This window comes from Colletotrichum tamarilloi (assembly GCF_030869305.1).
Source record: "Colletotrichum tamarilloi strain Tom-12 chromosome Unknown Scaffold_1.1, whole genome shotgun sequence".
Classification (NCBI taxonomy): Eukaryota; Fungi; Ascomycota; class Sordariomycetes; order Glomerellales; family Glomerellaceae; genus Colletotrichum; species Colletotrichum tamarilloi.
The window spans coordinates 1,241,411-1,259,850 of NW_026849384.1; the positions used below are offsets into that span (position 1 = coordinate 1,241,411).

At 53.1% G+C, this 18,440-nt stretch overlaps 3 protein-coding genes across 3 annotated transcripts; 2 read left to right on the forward strand and 1 right to left on the reverse strand.

Moving 5' to 3' along the window:
- Positions 1-2,345: 2,345 nt before the first annotated feature.
- On the forward strand, positions 2,346-4,308 carry CTAM01_00419 (uncharacterized protein; the record flags this gene model as incomplete). The annotated part of the gene is made up of 2 exons (XM_060516471.1): positions 2,346-2,432; positions 4,087-4,308. 2 exons carry the CDS (start codon positions 2,346-2,348, stop codon positions 4,306-4,308), a joined length of 309 nt encoding a protein of 102 aa, XP_060389097.1.
- Positions 4,309-7,432: 3,124 nt separating this feature from the next.
- CTAM01_00420 (hsp90-like protein) lies at positions 7,433-11,696 on the reverse strand (the record flags this gene model as incomplete). Its single annotated transcript, XM_060516472.1, has 5 exons — positions 7,433-7,491; positions 7,575-7,977; positions 8,044-9,546; positions 9,615-10,708; positions 10,853-11,696. 5 exons carry the CDS (start codon positions 11,694-11,696, stop codon positions 7,433-7,435), a joined length of 3,903 nt encoding a protein of 1,300 aa, XP_060389098.1.
- Positions 11,697-16,028: 4,332 nt separating this feature from the next.
- Positions 16,029-16,397, forward strand: CTAM01_00421 (uncharacterized protein; the record flags this gene model as incomplete). The annotated part of the gene is made up of 1 exon (XM_060516473.1): positions 16,029-16,397. The coding sequence occupies one exon, from the start codon at positions 16,029-16,031 to the stop codon at positions 16,395-16,397; it is 369 nt and encodes a 122-aa protein (XP_060389099.1).
- Positions 16,398-18,440: the final 2,043 nt, after the last annotated feature.

Sequence of the window (18,440 nt, forward strand, 5' to 3'; positions counted from 1 at the left end):
GATTGGACCGCCGCCAGTGCGTCAGAAAGCACTGGGTTTGAGTATTTGGGATCCGATGTCATTGTTTTTTTTTACTGATCAGACACTGCAAAAGTCCGATCGGGATGGGATGGGGTTTTGGTTGGCATCTGGAAGTGTGCGGCGCCATCGAAAAAAAGAAAAAGAAAGAAGGAACACCCGGAAAAGCTAGTTGGGGGTTCTTTCCCAGCGCAGCGAGTGCCTGTAGGGGGTTTAGGAAGGGAATGTTGACAGTTTCCGGTGCGGTCCACCGCGCCCAAGTGGGGTTAGCGCCAGGACACTTCCTGCGAAGTAGACGGTACCTCGAGACCTTTGACTGTACAGCCACCTGCCGCATTCCATAAGGTGACGTGAGGTACCTACATCAGGTACAAATACTCGGGTAGCTTTGTGAAGACAACAGACTCAGTGCTGTACTTGCAACGGGGGAACCCAAGCTATGGCTCAGCAACCCATCCTTTCTTCACTCGCCCTACTTGCCCCATGGTTATCTAATGCTATCGTAGTAGGGACGGAAAGTAAGGTAGAGGGATGACCTCACTTTCCCCAGTCATGTCTACGAAGAAGAAACAACAACAATAACTCACGGGCGAGCTGTCAACCATCGAACCCGCCTTTCACGTCCGTCTACTGAATATCGCAGGAGAGCCGGAATTGAATTCCATCTACCGTAACAACATTGCAAATGGACGTCAAGATCCTCTCTGACTCACACGGGCCTCGAACAATATGTCTGTTCAAGGCCTGTCCGTGCCTTCCTACCTGCCTCCCATCGCAAGGTACCATCCCATTCGAAAGTGAAGCAAACCATGGCAGCCACAAGCACAAGTCTGGAAGAATTTCCCGCTACCAGCTGCCCAGTTCAATATAACACGACCCTCTGGCTTTCTGGCTGCATCGGCCCTGCTTTGATTCTGCAGTGGTAACCTGTCGGCAGGTTTCCAGGTTTTGCGTATGGAGGACGTTAGGAGGGGGGCAGCTTGCAGGCAACAGCACGCTTCGGATCAAATCAATCAACCTGGTTCCCGAAGCTTAGCTTGGCAACGATACTTTCTTGCCAACGGTGCGGCGGTGCACCCCCCAATATTGAGTGGGCCACGGGTGGGATGAATCTGCATTCTGTAATGGAATCGGAATCAAAAGTCGACTTCCCATCATCACGAGGACGGAAATGGTATTCCCGGCTCAAGATCAAGGCACCGACAGTCATATTGACCATATTCGATTTGGGGACAATCAGGCCGAAATTCCCGCGATAGTTTGACAACCCTTGCACTATTATTTCGCACCTGTGGCCCAGGTAGTACTGTTGTAGTAACAACGCATCCGAAGATGCACGGGTCATTGCGATGTAGACATGATCGTGATACCACATTGCGACGCTACTTACTCGTTTCCCATACACTGGGCAACCTCGTCGCTGTGGTTAGCAAAAGATGAGGCTGAACAGCGATGTTCAAGTCCACGAAGAGCCATCCAGCAAAAGTATTAGTGCCCAGAGGCGGATTCGAACCGCCGTCAACACGGATCGCTGTATAGAAGAACCACAACGTATCATCCTAACCAACTAGACGATCTGGGCCACCGGGTGACGTTGTGATTCGTAGAGAAATCAATGTTTAACAAGCGCGGCGTGAAGAGACGGTGAGTTTCTCTAGTTGTCGTAGGCCCGTAACGGTCGTGATTAGGTAAGCCTTGGGCACCGTGCGTCTTCCCCAGGTGAGTGTGAGGGGTTCGAGTGACCGCGTGTTTCTGCCGCCTATCGACGACACGCCGTTGAATCTACGGACGTCTCGAGACCCTACACTACAAAATCCCATACATCCATCCCAGGAACAGTCAATATCATCTATCCCCTGACACACGACACCGAACTATCGCCTTTCATTCGGCATTACCGAATTCCGGGTCATCTGGTACGCTGAGCCACCCAGAGAAGAACTGGTCCCCCAGGCAGGGAATCCACGCACGCTTGTCGCCCTACCTTGGCCAGAGCAAATCACTAACAAAGCTACAACAAAAGTATTACCAAGTATTCAACAGCGTATCGACGACTCGTCAACGGCAAAACATCACGAGAAGGCGGCGCAAAAAAAGACGCCTAGGATCCGCATTTCCCACCATTACGACACGTATACCAGGGTACGGGAACGGGCAATCCACGATATCGACAAAGGGTTGGATCGGTGGAGGATTAAGAAAAGAGGGCGACCCCTCCCATTAAGACCCCCAAATCAGGCCACTATCTTCTCCCCTTTTGTTTTTTCCAGGGCAGCTTTTTATTTTCTCACCCTTTTGATTCGCCCGCTCATCACCATCTTCCGAACATGGCCCCAACGTCCAAGGCGCCCGAGTCCGCCTCCCCGACAACGACCGGGCCCGATGGCGACTCGTCTGTGGATAACATTGCCCAGGTACGTGTGTGTTGTTAATGTTATCCCGTTGCCTACAATTCTGCAAGGCGGTTTGGTCTTGTCTTGGGACCCCGACACAGCAAGGGGCCTGGGGACACCTGAGCGGATCGCGCTGAAAGGCGCAGAGCCTTAGGCTTAACCGCGGTCCCAAAGGTGGTTTTTTGCCCGTCTTTCTCTGCCTCGGTTTACCATCTCCCCTGCGTTTCCCATCCTTCCCTTCTCCGTCTCTCTCTTTCGCAATCTCTCGTTCCGCCCCTAGATGCCTCACTCCGTCTCTCCTCCCCCAGTCACCTCGCTGAGTACTGCACCATCCGCCTTTGGCAAGCCCGTTGTCAGCTCCGCTGTCCTCCGCTCGTACATACGGAGCGGCTGGGAACTTGCCTGGTGGTGCACGCTGTAACTTGCTGCAGAGGAGAGGAGAGGAGGAGGGCATGGTGAGGGCAGAAGGGGGTGGCATCGGATGGGAAAACCCCCCTACCTAGACTGTTCCAGGGCTGACCACGTTCGGGGCACGTTCTAGGCCTACAAGGACCTGCTAAGGTACGCTCATTTGACGAGTATTTTTCCTTCCTGTTACTCTGCCCCCCCACTCTCGTCGTCTGCGAGCTCGAGTGTCAGCACCTCTTGTCCTCGCGCCCATGGTGTGAGGGAATGAGACGCCCCTCTCCCTGCTTCACTCACCACAATGTTGAGAATGGCATGTTTGCACCCTGAACGAGTCGGAGCTGCCTCCGAAGCTGCAACCCCCGAGGGAGAGCGTATCGCGTCGGATACCTACAATACGGTACTCAGCAGTCTGGCCCAGCTTTTCCCACGGATCCTGGTGTGGCACAACAGCGGCCGCGGCGCCTGTGCTCACATTCATTCGTTCGTGGGCAAGACATCACCAAACCTTTCCACCCGGTGCAAATTCCCCTTTTTTGCGAATGGCGTTCTCAGCCTTGGACTCTTCTTGAATTGGCGTCGGATTTTGCTCGATCCGGCATAGACTCGAAATCTAGCCAGAGATTTCTTTTCCCCGGCTCATAACCGCCGGCATTCTTACATTTTCGGCTCTGCGGGTTCCTGTTCTAGCGAAGAGGGCCATCCACGACCTAGCATTCCTCTGGTCGCTTTGCCCGCGATAACCTCTATGGAGGATGTCGCATTGAAGCGAGACACGCGATTTTATCGCTCGATCTGAGGCAGGGTGCTGGACGGGTTGTGGTCCGGCACTCTCCCATTCGCTATTCCAAAAACCCATGTGCGACGATGGCTTTCGGTTACCGCTTCCGCAGAAAGCCCATATCGTTGAAGTTCTAGACCCTCCCTTTGGCCTAGACTATCCGCTGGCACCGCGAGCCTAGAGACGAATACGGCCTTGAGCATCTTTCACCTCCAAGCCTAACGCCCACATCCAGTCTCAGCCCATGAGCACTTCGCGACGCCCGGGACCGTTGTCAGATCACGCCCAAATACTATCTGCATCGCCAGACTTTAGGGGCTACTGCACTTCCCCTTGCTCCCCGCCGGGGTCTAGCCAAGCGGCAGGACCGAGAAGACGAATTCCCATGTTTCGTTACCCATTGAAATACGCCCTCGTGACCGCTGTCATACACGCCATTCTTTTGGGGAGAATTTGGGCTAACCGCAAATCGCATACAGAGGCGAGCAGGCGGCCAGCGCACTCGAGGCCAACTTGACGAACCTCGAGGGTCGACTTGATGCACTGCTAGCCGCGTTCGAATCGACTCAAGAGCCCAACGAGGACGGCACTGTGGCACCACCGCCCGGCCACGATGCGAAGAAGCCGGACGACACGGTCCTCGCCAAAACCCCCAACTGCGGAACCCAGAGCTCCGAGTCCAAGTCTCCCGAAGCGGCGAAGAAAGCCTAGATCCAGATCTACCTTTTTGACGATGCGGCGCCGCCGCCGTCGCCGGCTATTAGGCACTGGTCTGTGGCTGGGTACACACACATTCGACGGCCGCATCGTGAAAGGGTCAGTCAGCATTTAGTTGCGGTGTCACGAACTCACGGTGCCACGATGTTCTGGACCCGGGACCCATCCCTATTGCATTTGCATTGCATCGTATTCTTTGCCCTTTGCGGTTCCGCATGGAAGCGAATTCTGGGGTTTGCGACAAGACCAAAAGGTGGCGAAGAATGGGCGCCTGCATGCCCCAGGCACGACGATCCATGCTAGGGATCAGGGTTGCCCTCAACACGTGTATTAGCGGATTTTTCCCTCTTGCCCCCGACCTTGACCTATCATATACATTCTCACCGACCGCATCCCGTCGTATATCGCAATGCCCCCATTGATGTATCCGCGCACACGTGGTGACTTTTTTCTCTTTTTCTCTCGGGCTTCACATAGGAGAGGGAGAGGAAGGTACATGGCATGAACGTCCTTCTTCTTTCTCACAGTACGAATAGGGGATGGGAAGTTATCGAGATTGGGGCAAACCGGGGGGAGGCGAAGGCGAAACTGCGCGCAGCATTGCCGGATTTAGACGGCTTTTGCCACTCGCTTATTGCTATCTACATGTCCTAGGAACCACTCAACTTTTCTCTCCTTTTTCATCCTTTGAAGAGGGTCTAGAACTTGGTGATGCATGGATTAAAATGTGATTGAAATGTTTTTAATGTTGTGTCGGTGTGCGTACGGATATAGTGTGGTAGTGCGGTAGTGTGTGTGTGATTGTCTAGACAGGAGCATAACCTCCTCCCTCACCTCCTTGCTTCCCTTGCACCCCCCGTCCCCGTATGCGTCTCACTCAAAGGGCCAGAAGGGACTCGGCCGACATGTATGGACGGACGTTCGAAGCCCCCTTCCGCGCGGAGGAAACCCCCCTCGCAATTCGCAGGGTTATCCGAACGGCGGGGGGGGGGGGGGGGGACTCCAACGGCCGTTCCTGACACGCAGATCATCGGTCAACGAATGAGAAGTGGGAGACGTGAACCCGATTTGGGGGTGAATCGACAATGGACTCCCGATTAAAACGGTGTATAGTCCCAGCCTCCGGATCAAACGCTCCGTTTTTATTGTTGTTGTTTATGGTGAGATCGTGATGGAGGTGAGAGAGAGAGAGCCCGGCTAGCAGAGTGACGACGGGTTTTGGGCTGGCACGGCTGGAGACGGTCTGTATGTAGATTCTTAGATGTGGCGGCGGCTCTAACTTGTGCTGGTGTACCCATGCATATGTATTCGTATGTGTGTATTTTGGGTGCCCATTACCGTTCCCCCGGCCCAATCGGGTGTGATAAGTGACATTGGGTATCAAGTTATGTTGCGGGTGGGTTTGCTTTCCTGATGTGCTTGTTTACTTTTCCTCCCCGTTGAGGAGGCTACTGGCTCCCTTTTGCCCCCTTGATGATGGTAATGGAACAGTTTTTGATAGCTCTCGGCCGTAAATATATCATTGTACAGAAACAAGGATGTGAAGTGTAAAATTGGGTTGTCTGGGTAGAGAGACTAGAAGTGTTACAAGCCTTCCCCATGCTTTTCGTCTTCAATAGCGTTCGTTACGTTGTAGATTTAACCGTTTACCATACAAGGGGCTCTATACTCGCGGATATTCTCGCAGCGGCGTCGAAATAAGGGTAGTGATGATAGCGGAGACGTCCATGGATCATCATGGATTGGGCGGTAAACGGCGGTAACGTTGATTGAGGGGGGGGGGGGGTAAGAGAAGGAAGGGAAAAACCTAGTCAGCCTCGTTGAAGAACGATTGTTGACACCATCTACCGGCCCTGCAAAGAGATTTTTTTCCCCCTTGTCTCATAATGCTGATGTCAATCTTGCATTCAAACGTCTTTTGCGGAGTGTGTTCATGTCACATCGTCCTGTTGGTAAAACTTTCAACGAAATTCGAGGCAGAAATTTTGCTCATAGTTGTTTGCAAGGAGTTCCCTTTGACATTCGAGCCTTCTATCTTAGGTAGGCACACTGCGCGCAAGACATGAGATATAGAATGATGTGGAAAAGAAATACAATGACTTGGCCACGTGGAAAGTTTATCAGGGCCGAGATGGCTTCTCAAGAGTGGGAAGAACGTAAGAGATAGTCTTAGGGGGGATCGTACAAGAGGGCAAGTTAGATAACCCAAGATGTCATGATACCCCATCAAGAACAGAACAAACAGCCAGCTGCATATCTCCTTGAAGAAGAAATCATCACGTAGCCGTCTCACAAACTTCGAGTGTCACAGAGGGGAGCAATACAAGTCTGGGTATCCAGCCCGACCAAGTCGATCGGGCCTCTTTAATATCAAACGATGTAAAGTCTTCTGTCCCAACCCTATACCCAATAGACGCCCTTGTTGCTAGTACCTTGATCTCATTGATGATGGAAATTCCCAGATCCACCTCTCTTTGGCCCTGGCTATTGACCTTCTATGCTTATTCCCAAGGAGACCAATGTCGTGGCCAGAGTCATCGACCTCGACTACTGACGCCCCCAAGAAGAAGAAAGCACAAAGCTTAGCCGTCTCATGTACTGGCTGTGTGGTAGGTGTGTTTCTCCTTGTCAAGCCTGAGCAGTAAATGTAAAACTACAATGGGAAGGTTAACAAACGGTAGAGAAGGGCGACAGCGTTGACACCCTGCACTTTGCCCCTTTGCCCCTTTGATGATAATGAAAAAAGTCAAAAACGAAAACTCCCCAACGGCCTTCAGAGCCCAAATGTTGCCCTGCCTGGCCCTTCTGTATGCAAAGCCCATCTTGGAAATTCCTCCCGTGAACCAACCCACAAGCCTAGCTGCTCTCTCTATGTGGGCGAAAATTGCTGCACACGAACCCACTATGTGAAATCTCGAAAGCTGCTTTGCTCTTCTATGTTGAGAAGCTTTCAGCCACTAAAAGGGGGCGAGCGGGCTGTATCGTATGTGATTTGGTGTACGTGTAAGAGTGTCGAGTGAAAGGTAGGATGGGGAAGCGACGATGTGCGTGTTGTATCCATCAATGATCTTGTATCTCTTGGGGTATTTCATCGAAAACGATGTCAGTCGAATGTGGTTCACTCGGGGTTCCACTTGCGTTTTTTCTGAGCCTGTCCCTGCACATCCCAGTTAGGAACTATGTGACCTCAGTAGTAGCTGCGCGCACGAACAAGAAACCAAGTTAGCTTGTAAGGCTGCGCGAGTCGGAAAGGCCTTTACGTGCCCTAGAGATGGGGTCTTCCTGGTCTGCCGTTGCCACTGCTGGGCTGGCTGGACTGGGTCCCATGATTGGTTCCTTTGAAGTGAAGGATCGGGTCTCCAGAGGCGGGCGAAGATGAGACTGAGGATGCTCGTTGGAGCTTGCCTTGACTCTCGACTGCTGAGCCATATCCCTCTCCCGATTCTTCTCCAGGAGCTGACCGCCGAGGGTCGCACACTTGAGGATGGTCTGGATCAGGTGGTTCTGCTGCAGAGGCTTCGACAAGTACTCGTCCATCTGTGCCTGGATGCATTTCTCGCGATCACCCATCATGGCGTGGGCCGTCAAAGCAATAATGGGAGTACGATGCGAGCCCAGGCTGCGCTCGTACTCACGAATCTTGCCTGTTGCCTCAAAACCGCCCTGTTGGGAGTGAGATTAGCTTGCTATCAAAGATGGTCAAGTAGTAACAGAAATGCCGGGACTCACCATGATTGGCATCTGAACATCCATGAGAATAACGTCAAACTTCTTCGCCTTGATGGCCTCAACAGCCTCGAGACCGTTGCCAACAACTGTAACCACGTGGTGGTACTTTTCGAGAATCTTAACAGCAAGTCTCTGGTTGACCCGGTTGTCTTCCGCGAGAAGAATCTCGAACGATTTGGTGTTGTCGGCCAGAGACGGCGTCGCGCGGTTCTCGAGAGCAGGAATCATGCCGTTGCCGAGATCCACAGCAGTGCAGGGTGTCGTCATGTATGATGTGATACCCAAGTCCAGGCATGACTTGAGGTTCACGTGAACGACAGGCGCCAGAAGAACGATGGGTAGGTACTTGAAGTCGTCCACGGATCTCAGCCTCCTGGCGGTATCGATGGAGTCGACAATAATGACATCGTACGGCATCGCCTGAGCGTCGCGAACGCTGGTGAGGATGGGGTTCTTCTCCGACTCGACAACAACGGGCTTGAGGCCAATCAAAGACAGCATTGTCTCGATCTGCTCTCCGTAGCCAGATTGCGACTTGTCGACAAAGAGAACCTCGTGACCCTTGTACGGCTTGATTTGCTTCTCGATGATCTCGACGCCGAGATCCGACAAGCGCACTCGACACGTAAAGTGGAACTCACTGCCTTGACCATGTTGGCTCTTAACCCACAAGTCGCCGCCCATGAGCTTAACAAGGCGCTTCGAGATTGACAGTCCGAGACCGGTTCCGCCAAACTTTCTTGTCATTGAGCCGTCGGCCTGTTGGAAAGTGTCGAAAATGAGATCAAGCTTATCCGCGGCAATGCCAATACCTGTGTCCGTAACGATGAATTCGATAGCGTACTGGTCAGGACCGCATGCCCAAACAACAGGATCGGCCTTCTTAATAGTCAGACTGACTTCGCCGTGTTCCGTGAATTTGATGGCGTTTCCGACCAGGTTCAGAATAATCTGCCTAAGACGGAATGAATCTCCAATGACGTGATCCGGCACGGAGCTGTCGACACGGTAGGTGAGGTCGAGGAACTTCTCGTTTGCCTTGACTGCCAGTGTTTTGAGAGCATTGAATACCGTTCCTCGCAAAGTGTACGGGATCTCTTCTATAACCATCCTGCGTGCTTCGATCTTGGACAAATCTAGAATGTCGTCAATGATGGTGAGTAGACTGTTCGCCAGACTGTTAACAATATTCAACATCTCTCGCTGATATTGTGTCAAGTCCGTGTCCAGCGTTAGCTGCGTCATGCCGATAATACCGTTCATGGGTGTACGAATTTCGTGAGACATATTTGCCAGGAACTCGGATTTCGTTTTGTTGGCCAGCTCTGCCGCCTCACGAGCCTGTGTATTCCTCTGGATACTGTCCCGTAGATTGGACACCATCTGATTGATCTTTCGTTTGAGTTCGTCCATTTCGCCCGAAGCTTCCACTTCGACAAGTTTCGTGAAGTCTCCGTCTGTTGCCAAGTTCGTAATGTCTGAAAATGCACGCACTTGAGTTGTCTAATGAAGCAGTCAGTCGTCGGTTCTGTAACGCAAAGACCCAATGTCATAGACTGCTCCGCACTTACCAAATTACTAGCCATGGTATTCACATCAGTCGTGATCTCGCGCCAACGACCCTTCAAGCCGGCAGGATCTGCTTGCGCGCCCATCTTGCCGTCGACACCGACGTCTCTGGCCACTCTTTGCACTTCATTACAGAAATTGGAAAGCCTGTCAACCATGTTGTTTATCGTTTCTTTAAGGACGAGTATTTCTCCTTGGGCTTCAACCTCAATCTTCTGGCTCATGTCGCCATTGGCAATGGCTTGGGTGACGGTCGAGATACTGCGGACCTGTATCGTAAGATTTGAGGCCATGGTGTTGACATTTTCGGTGAGATCCTTCCATTTGCCTTCCACGTTGTCGACCTGGGCTTGTCCGCCGAGCGTGCCGTCAGTGCCGACTTCCCTGGCGACCTTGCTAACCTCAAAGGCGAAAGTGCCGAGGCGGTCCACCATGGTGTTGATAGTATTCTTCAGATCGAGAATTTCACCTCGGACGGGTACTCTTATCTTCTCCGTAAGGTCGCCGTTCGCCACAGCCGTTGTGACCTTGGCAATTGCGCGCACTTGTGTCGTTAAGTTCATGGCCATGCCGTTGACGTTCTCGGTGAGATCTCTCCAGGTTCCTTCGACATCATGAACAGTGGCTTGGCCACCAAGCCTGCCTTCCGTTCCTACCTCTCGGGCAATCTTGGTCACCTCGCGGGCAAATTGCTGGAGTTGCTTCACCATGGAGTTGATAGTAGACTTGAGATCAAAGATTTCTCCCCTGCAATCCGCTTGTACGTTTTGTGTAAGGTCGCCCTTGGCCACAGCAGTTGTTACCTTGATGATGTCTCGTACTTGTGTCGTTAAGTTGTTTGCCATTGCGTTGACGTTGACCGTTAGTTCATTCCACATGCCTTTGACTCCCTCGACGTCGGCTTGGCCACCAAGGATACCTTCAGTTCCTACATCGCGAGCTACTCGAGTGACTTCGGAGGCAAATGTTCTCAGTTGGTCTACCATGGTGTTGATCGTTTGTTGCAGTTGCAGGATTTCTCCTCTGGCGGGGCGTTCGATCTTCTTGGTCAGGTCACCGTGGGCGACAGCAGTGGTTACCGATGCGATTTCTCGCACTGCGGGTTGTTAGTAGGGTTCAAGATTGCGGTTTGCGCGTAATTACTTGCCTTGATCGGTGAGATTTTGGGCCATAACGTTGACTGGAATAATTGGTTAGCAGAGAGACTCAATCAAAATCATGGGCCACAATCTAGGCGCACCATTGTCCGTCAACTCCTTCCAAGTACCGTCGACACCCTCGATGCGAGCCTGTCCGCCGAGCAAACCCTCGGTTCCGACCTCGCGGGCGACGCGGGAGACTTCGCTTGAGAAAACCTGTAGCTGATCCATCATAGTGTTGATTGTCCGTTTAAACGTGGTAATTTCAGGGTCCATTTCGACGGTGTTCATGCGGACCTTCTTGGAAAGGTCTCCGCGCGCAACGGCTGTGACGATCTCACCAATCTCTCGCAGGGCTTTCTGGAAGGCCTCGTTCGCCTTTTGGTGCTTCCATAGTTCCCGCTCCAGAGTCGCAACTCTCTCTTGTTCGATCTTGAAGAAAGCCTGTTCCTGGAGTTCCTTTTGCTCTAGGAGCTGGGCGGACACGCTGCTGATTTCCTGTCTCGCGCTAGAAATTCCTTTCTCCTGGTCAAGTACCTTCTCTTGCAAGCTCTCCAAGGCTTCGTCAGTCAGCGGGCTGTCTGCGAGGCTCGGATCGGCTGTGGCGGTACCTTCGCGTTGGAACTTGGTGGGCCCGGCGGCAACAGTGCGGCTGTTGGAGGATGATGGTGATGCGCCGTCGGAATCGTCGCCAAAGAGGGAACCGTGGACTTCGTTGGGCGTTTCCGGGAAAGCTACAGAGGCGTGGGCTCGACTCTCGAGCTTTTCGATTCTTTGGGCAAGCTTGGCAAGCTCGTTCTCGAGGCTTCGCTTGGCGGGGGTATCTCGACCTGGGAGCTCGATCCGCGCATCAACCTTGAAGGGAAGGGACATTGGCGTCGTGCCATCAGCGGCAAGGGATTGCACAATGGCCGCGGCAGCGGCCAATGCTGAGTCGTCAACCATGTTGAATTATTGTCTGTGGGTTGAATCTGCAAGCAGAGCAGAGAAGACGCTGCTTGTGATGTTGTGAGGCGGGGTTCGTGGGTGGTTGAAAATATGTAGGCCGAGGCTGGAGAGTTTGGACGGGAAACGGCGGGCGGGTATAGATCAAGAAGAGTTGTGGTCAACCAGCAGCATATTAGCTCAGTGAAGGCCTGGAACCAATGTGAATATCGAAAACCGGTAGCTGTTGGTCAGATGCCAAGTCGTTCAACACTCGCTCGAATCTCGTCGACCCGATGTGTCAAAGACGATGGTGCTCCTGTCTTTTTTTTCTTCTGCGGAGCGAAGGTGATTTGGGGGGGAGTTGGGAAGGGGAGGGAGTAAAGAAGAGGTGGTGTTGGTGGGTTGGCAATATGAAGCAAGAGGATGAGGAGAGAAAAAAAAAAGCAACGAGGCGAGCAAATAGCGAGGAGACACGCCCCGAAAGTGGTCAGGCGGATAAGGTAGGACGAGTGAGCTACTAGAGGCTAGAGGTCGCAAAAGAGCAGAACAGAGCGAGAGTGAAGAACTACTGCGAAGGAAGTACAGCGCTCTGGAGTATTCGTAGGTGAAGAGGAGATAAGGCGGAACATGAAGTACCTTGGACCGGGGGTTGGACGGATACCACAGCGGGTTAAGGAGGGCGGATGTAGGGATTGGGGTGGGATGGGACGGCGAGGGGGGATGCTTGGGAGCAGAGGTGGGGAGCAAGATTGGTCGACGAGGCGAACGGTGAATTGGTCGTAGGACGAATGGTCCTTCTGGCGCAACACTTGGATTTTCCCTTCTCCCGCTCACTGCTGTTTCCCCTTTGCATGATTGGCGCTATTTGGTTAACATGTCGCTGGTTGGATACTGAACGTTCAGGGAGAGAGAGATTCATCGGCACCGTCTCCGTGTGTACATCGCCATCAGGTAGGTGGATTGATAGGCTGATAGGGTAGACACGTAGTCGGTACTCGGGATGCGCATCGAAAATCGTTGCATCAAGATGTAGATTCTACGCCTAAGACGGTGAGCTGCAATGCGCCTGGGATCACCAGAGATGGAGGAGAGGCTCCCCCGTACTCGGTACCTCGTGGAGCAGGTACCTGAGAAATACATCTGAAGGCTTGAGGGTGCGAGATGGGGCAAAGAGACGGCGCTAGTATAAGTCGGTCCAGCCTTGCGTGTACTTTGTGCCGCCAGTGTTGCGGCAAGAGGTACATGCTGAGTCAAGTAAATCCCGGCAGCACCCAAGAGGTTCCCGGCGAATGAGACGGGCCTATATGGGGCGGTTTTCCGTCAGGGGGGCCACGAAGGACTCTCTCGCGCAAAGCAATTCGCTCCTCCAGCCCGCGGCCGACATGGAATACGAATGGTGATCGGTCGACCATCTTTCCTAACCCAGCGCAAGCGTCGACGCCCCAAAGGGGATTGTCAGAGGTCGACGGTGTGCTTGTCCCAGGTCGTAGGCAATTTCAGTGATGAACATTGGCTTGAATGGCTGTTGTGCCCCTCCTCCTCCAAGCCCGGCTTGTCTTTCGCAACGTCAGTGGGAGGATGAACAAGTATCTCAAGGTACCTACCCATTTCAAGGGATAGGTAAGGTAATGCCTCGTACGCTCCCCGTGGGCATTGGACATGCTCTCTCGATCCGTCCTTCTCTCACCTCTCATCTATCACTTGATTGATGGGCAACACTGCCTCGCTGCGTCTCATCGGTCTCGACGAAGTGACCATATTCCATACGCCGTAATCAATAGCCAATGCCTGTGTGTCTGCCTTCTCGCCCAGTCCGTTCACACGTCTATCACAGACACTAGGAACCGTCGCTGCACAAGACAGATTCAACAGCCCATCCGTGCATCTCAAAGTTCCGTGACCACCGCCTTTCCACCGTCCTTTCGCTCCCCTAGGCTCTGGGTACCTTACTGACAGGAATGATATGGGGGCCAGACTAACCGGAACTACCTTAGTCCAGACGGTCGGAATGAGTCTACTCCTCGTCTGGCGATTCTGCCGTCTGGAGTCCACGCATTCGGCCATGTCGACCGTTGCCGCCACCTGACCACCTAGCTGAGGCGGCTTGCCTGATATCTCATCTCGCAGTCTTCGTATCCCGTCAACCTCGAGCCGAAGGGCTTCCGCATGTTTCACTACATGTATCTGTACGCAGTCAAGCAGTACCCGTGCCCAGTCTCCAATATCTGCTAGGCGAGAGACAAAAAAGAGCCGTATCGTAAGGGAGATACGTGCTAATGGCGTATCCGTTCTTCGTACACTACACTATCACACCCAACCACATACACACTGTAGAGGTCTGCAGGGATGCAGAAGTGCTACTTGCTACTCCCTCGACCCCGGTCTGTCAGCGCGTGTTCTCCTGTGGCCTACCTGCAAAGTAACGACAGACTTGGTGCCTATCCGTGGACTGTACGGATAGAGTCCTGTGGCTTGTGGCTGTTTGGGCACTTGCAGCAACGCTCCCGAGGCGGCCTAGCGCTGCGTGCTGGACGGACGTGACGGGCGTGACAGGCTAGAACCGTTTTCTTTCGCGATTGGTGTGGGGAAAACCAACGCATATGCCCACGGTGGAGAACCTGGTTGGATGGATGCTTGCTTGAAAGTTGAGGTGACTTTCTTCTCCTTCCACAAAAAAGTTGCGCCTCGGTTTTCACGGAATAGGGGTCTTAAGACTGAGCAGACAAAACACCACTTGGTGCTTCTCTCCAGACTTCCTGAGACCCTCTCCAAGGTTGACGTCGTCCCTCATGCTGCCACACCACGAGGGTACCATGGGTATCCGTACGGTGTATCCAACGAGTTTTCGGAGCTGGAGCACCGGCGATTGGTAGCGACGATGGTCTCCGTGTGGAATCGCAGGGTAGTATTTCTCAGCTAGGTGACGGCGGGAGGCTCCTGGCCGCCCCCATCCACGATTTGACCCGACTCCCATGGCCACCAACAGCGTTGCTTTGCATTCCCTTCTCGTCTCCACAACGGTAACCTGCGGCGCTCGCTCCTCCTCGCCGTTGTCCCTCTGCAGCTGCTACGCTGTGCCGCACATGGTGGAGCGGCCAGCCGCTGTAAGCCTGTGTCCGAAGGCCGGTAATAGGGATACCAACTAATACCAACAAACTTGAACGGCAACAGTTTCTTAGGTAAGGTATGCCTCCGCGGCCCGCTTCAGATCCAGGATCGGGTGCAGAGTGGGCAAGTCCACGGTTCAGAGAGTCGAGAGGAGTCGAGATTCGATAAATCCGGACAGGCCTAGCCGCCCGGCTGTCACATGGTGCATCAGGGAATGCCCGTGCTTGATTTGCCTGCCCCAACCTCATCTCTCTCCTCTGCATTGCTCGCAAGCATGGGAAGTTGAGAACAAGTTCCACATTCAGCAGCTGATATCGAGATCGAGATTCCCACGATGGAGAGGGCGAATATGCCCTTAGTCAAGCTTCTCTTTGTAAAGGGATAGGTAGTCTATTGTCACTTACTTGAGTGTCGTACTCTCGGACAGAAGCCAGCCGGGCAAATATAGTGCGTATCTGCAGGTAAAGTACAAATAGATGCGGATAATGGCACTCAGGTGTCGTGAGCTGGAGACGTCGATGAGGTGAAATGGACAGTGCCAGAGATAAGCACGCACGTGATACTTATCTTTCTTACCTTACCTACCTTCCATTCCTTCCTCTAGCTACCAAATGTGCCTCCTTCCTGCACCTGCGCTGGGCTCCTGCGGAAAAGAAGAGAAAAGAAAAAAGTGCGAGCTAACTCACTGTGAAGCAAGTGCCAAGGGTCCAAGGTCAGGGGTCCGGTCGTCCCATCCCGATCCCATTTCTCTCCCCCCTCTTACACGGTGCACCTTCCTATCTTCCTCCGCCCAAACCAAAAAAGAAAGGAGCCACACACTTTCTTTGACTTCCCTCGACGTCCCTTGGAAAACTTGGGGGACTTGGGGACTTCTCGAAAACATTGAGTGCTCGGCAAGTCGCCGTCCGTCGCCCCGCCCGTTACTTTAGTCTTTAGGTTGAGCTTGAAGTTTGCTCCGGTCACTGCCCAGGCGTGCGGTGTGCCAGTCTGCCAGCCTGCAGGGAGTCATGGATGCCCACTCCCCTCCCATTCTCAACGTCTGACTTTCACACTACGGTACTAACGCCCACGAACGACACCGTCTGAGAGGCAGCCACTGCGATCGTCAGGGTCCGCTCTCAAGGTTTCCACCCGTCAAGAACGACTGTCCGGGACGCCGTCCAAAGATCGACGCACAATGCCTTCTTCGTCCGTTTCAACATCTCGCGTCGCTCGTCCTTTCATTACAACCGTATCGCCGGAATGCCCTCCAGAGTTCGACCATCCCAGATCTCAGGCCTCCAATCCATGAGCCCATGCAGCCCATATTGCTCAACGTCCCTTACTACCGCGCCCCCGCGTGTGGCTATTTCCCCGGAAACGGATCCTCAGGACACCGCCTGGTTGACAATCATCGAACAGTCCTCTTCAGAAACCAAGACAGCCCGAGCTTCTCACTGCTTCTGGCCCGTATTACTCTGTACCTTCTCACCCAGCGCCGGCACGCCTCCGCCTCAAAACCATTTGTCCTACAGCCTAACATCCACAGCGGGACGAGTACGGATGCTGGGAGCCTGCCGCCTGCCGAGAAGCCCAAGCCATCGACGTCACTGTGGTCCACGAGGTCTTTAATCTGATTCGACCTCAAGCCACGCCGCCCTACATCGAGAGCAATCGTTGACTCGCGAAACCTACTTGCTCAGGGAATGCCCATTCTTGGTCTTAGCCTAGCGATCGCTTGTCCAAGAATACTTCTGGACAAACGAGGTCGATGCCAGTCTCAAACTCGCTGTCTCTCCGAAGATGTCGTCGATGAGTCGGTTGAGCCAGCCCGAAGACCTTCTTGGATAATTCCAGTTTAGAACTTCATCGACCATCCCACCTTTGCTCGCCTCAAAACCCAACCGGCCACCCGCCAGTTTCCAAGAACTGTTCAGAACAGAGGCTGAGAATGGGTCTGGGCTTAACGCTGAACCCCTATTTTCCACGCACCTTTTGCCGCCATGCATGCTAACCAGATTGGGTTTACTAGCAGGAAACTCACCGAGAGCTTCTTCGTTGTGTCTTACGCCAAAGCCATACAAACAGCTGCTATAGCACGATTCAACAGGCTTTACCACCAAATCATGACGCTTCACAGGCCGCAGCCTAATGCAAGTAGCTTGGTTATTACACAGGCGCCAATGAGCCCATTTTTCATCTTGTTTCTACCGCCTGACCGATGATATAAGTCACTGTGGGCGGTGTGCTAGCCGGACAGTTTCCGACTACACCAAGCAGACCAGACCGCTTTCACTATTCAATAACAGTGATTCTGATATTGATTGAGTTGACGTTGAGCTCCGACGTTGTCTCGTGAGTTAACCTTGCTAGCAGATACAATATACATTCGTAACAATGATTATCTGGATCATACTAGTGGTTCCTGGAGACTGCGCTTCGAGCCCAATTGGGTACGTAATCGTTATCAACATGGTACAGAAAGGCATCGGCTCAAAATCAATTGACAACTCTGGGTTGCGTTTGCGAAGAGCAATCTTTAGCTCGCGGTATTCCCAGGTCATTTCCCTCAGTGACCGTTGAGATCAAGAGGTCTACTCAAGCCATGCGCTTTCGTAACAAAGGTTGCTAGGTGTTTCCTGGCATCTTTACCTCAAGGTCTTGCGCCGGCCACATGGCAAGGCTCATGGAGCAGCCAAAGCATTGTCTTTGCCTTGCATGGCTGCTGGAAATGGAGACTGCGGTTGCACGATGCCGGGCCATGGGACTGTTCAGCGTATCATATTCCGAGCTCCCACGAAGGACCCTGCAGCAATAATTGACTCGTATCAGCGCCGTGGTCAACACGCACCCAACCGTGAGTCGCTACTTTCAAGGGGTACCATCTCCGCACTAACCGTCCGCCAAGCCGTGACTCGACCAGCAACACCATTGTTCTCGACAGAAACTTTCTTGCGAAGCATCAAGCCACACACAAGTCTCCGACAGTTGATTCAAAAAGAAGATCGAGTGGAACTCACCTGGAGACGGTCACAGACAACCTTGGACAACGGCGACTCCGTGAGCCACCAACGGGACCATTTCTTTCTTCCTATAGCGCTAAGGCTAGAATGACTTTTTTCTGGATCACAGATGCGTTCGTCTCCCCCCACTCGTCTCATCCGGTGAAAGGATGAAGTCTGATACCCTTGAACGAGATCGGGGGGCTCGGCACACTTGCCACTGCAACCCGCATCCACCAATGTATGGACTGTACGCCAGTCACCGCTCCAAGCTTACGTTTTGTGTCGGCGACAGGTCGCTTCGCCAGCAGACGTCCCATTAAATCGGTGTTTACCGATGAGAAGGAATGCAAAGCGTCCCATTGTCTTCTCATTGGTCTGTTGGTCCCCTCGTCGATGCGGTTATCCTGAAAGGGACCCGTTACGCTGGTCCAACCATAGTCCTGGTAAGGGTTCGTGCTGCGAGCTTCTCCAGAAGAATGTCACGCTTTCGAACTTCCGTTCCCACGACGGTGGATTGGATAACAGAGACACGGCGAAAGCCCAGGGCCAGCCGTCAAGGAAAGATGCAAATCCGCTTTACCCTCCCTCGGCAGAAATCGCGGCTGCCATTTCGACATGCCAGCGGTGATTCTCTCGGCCGGCTCTTGTCGGAGCTCACTCGGAGCTATTA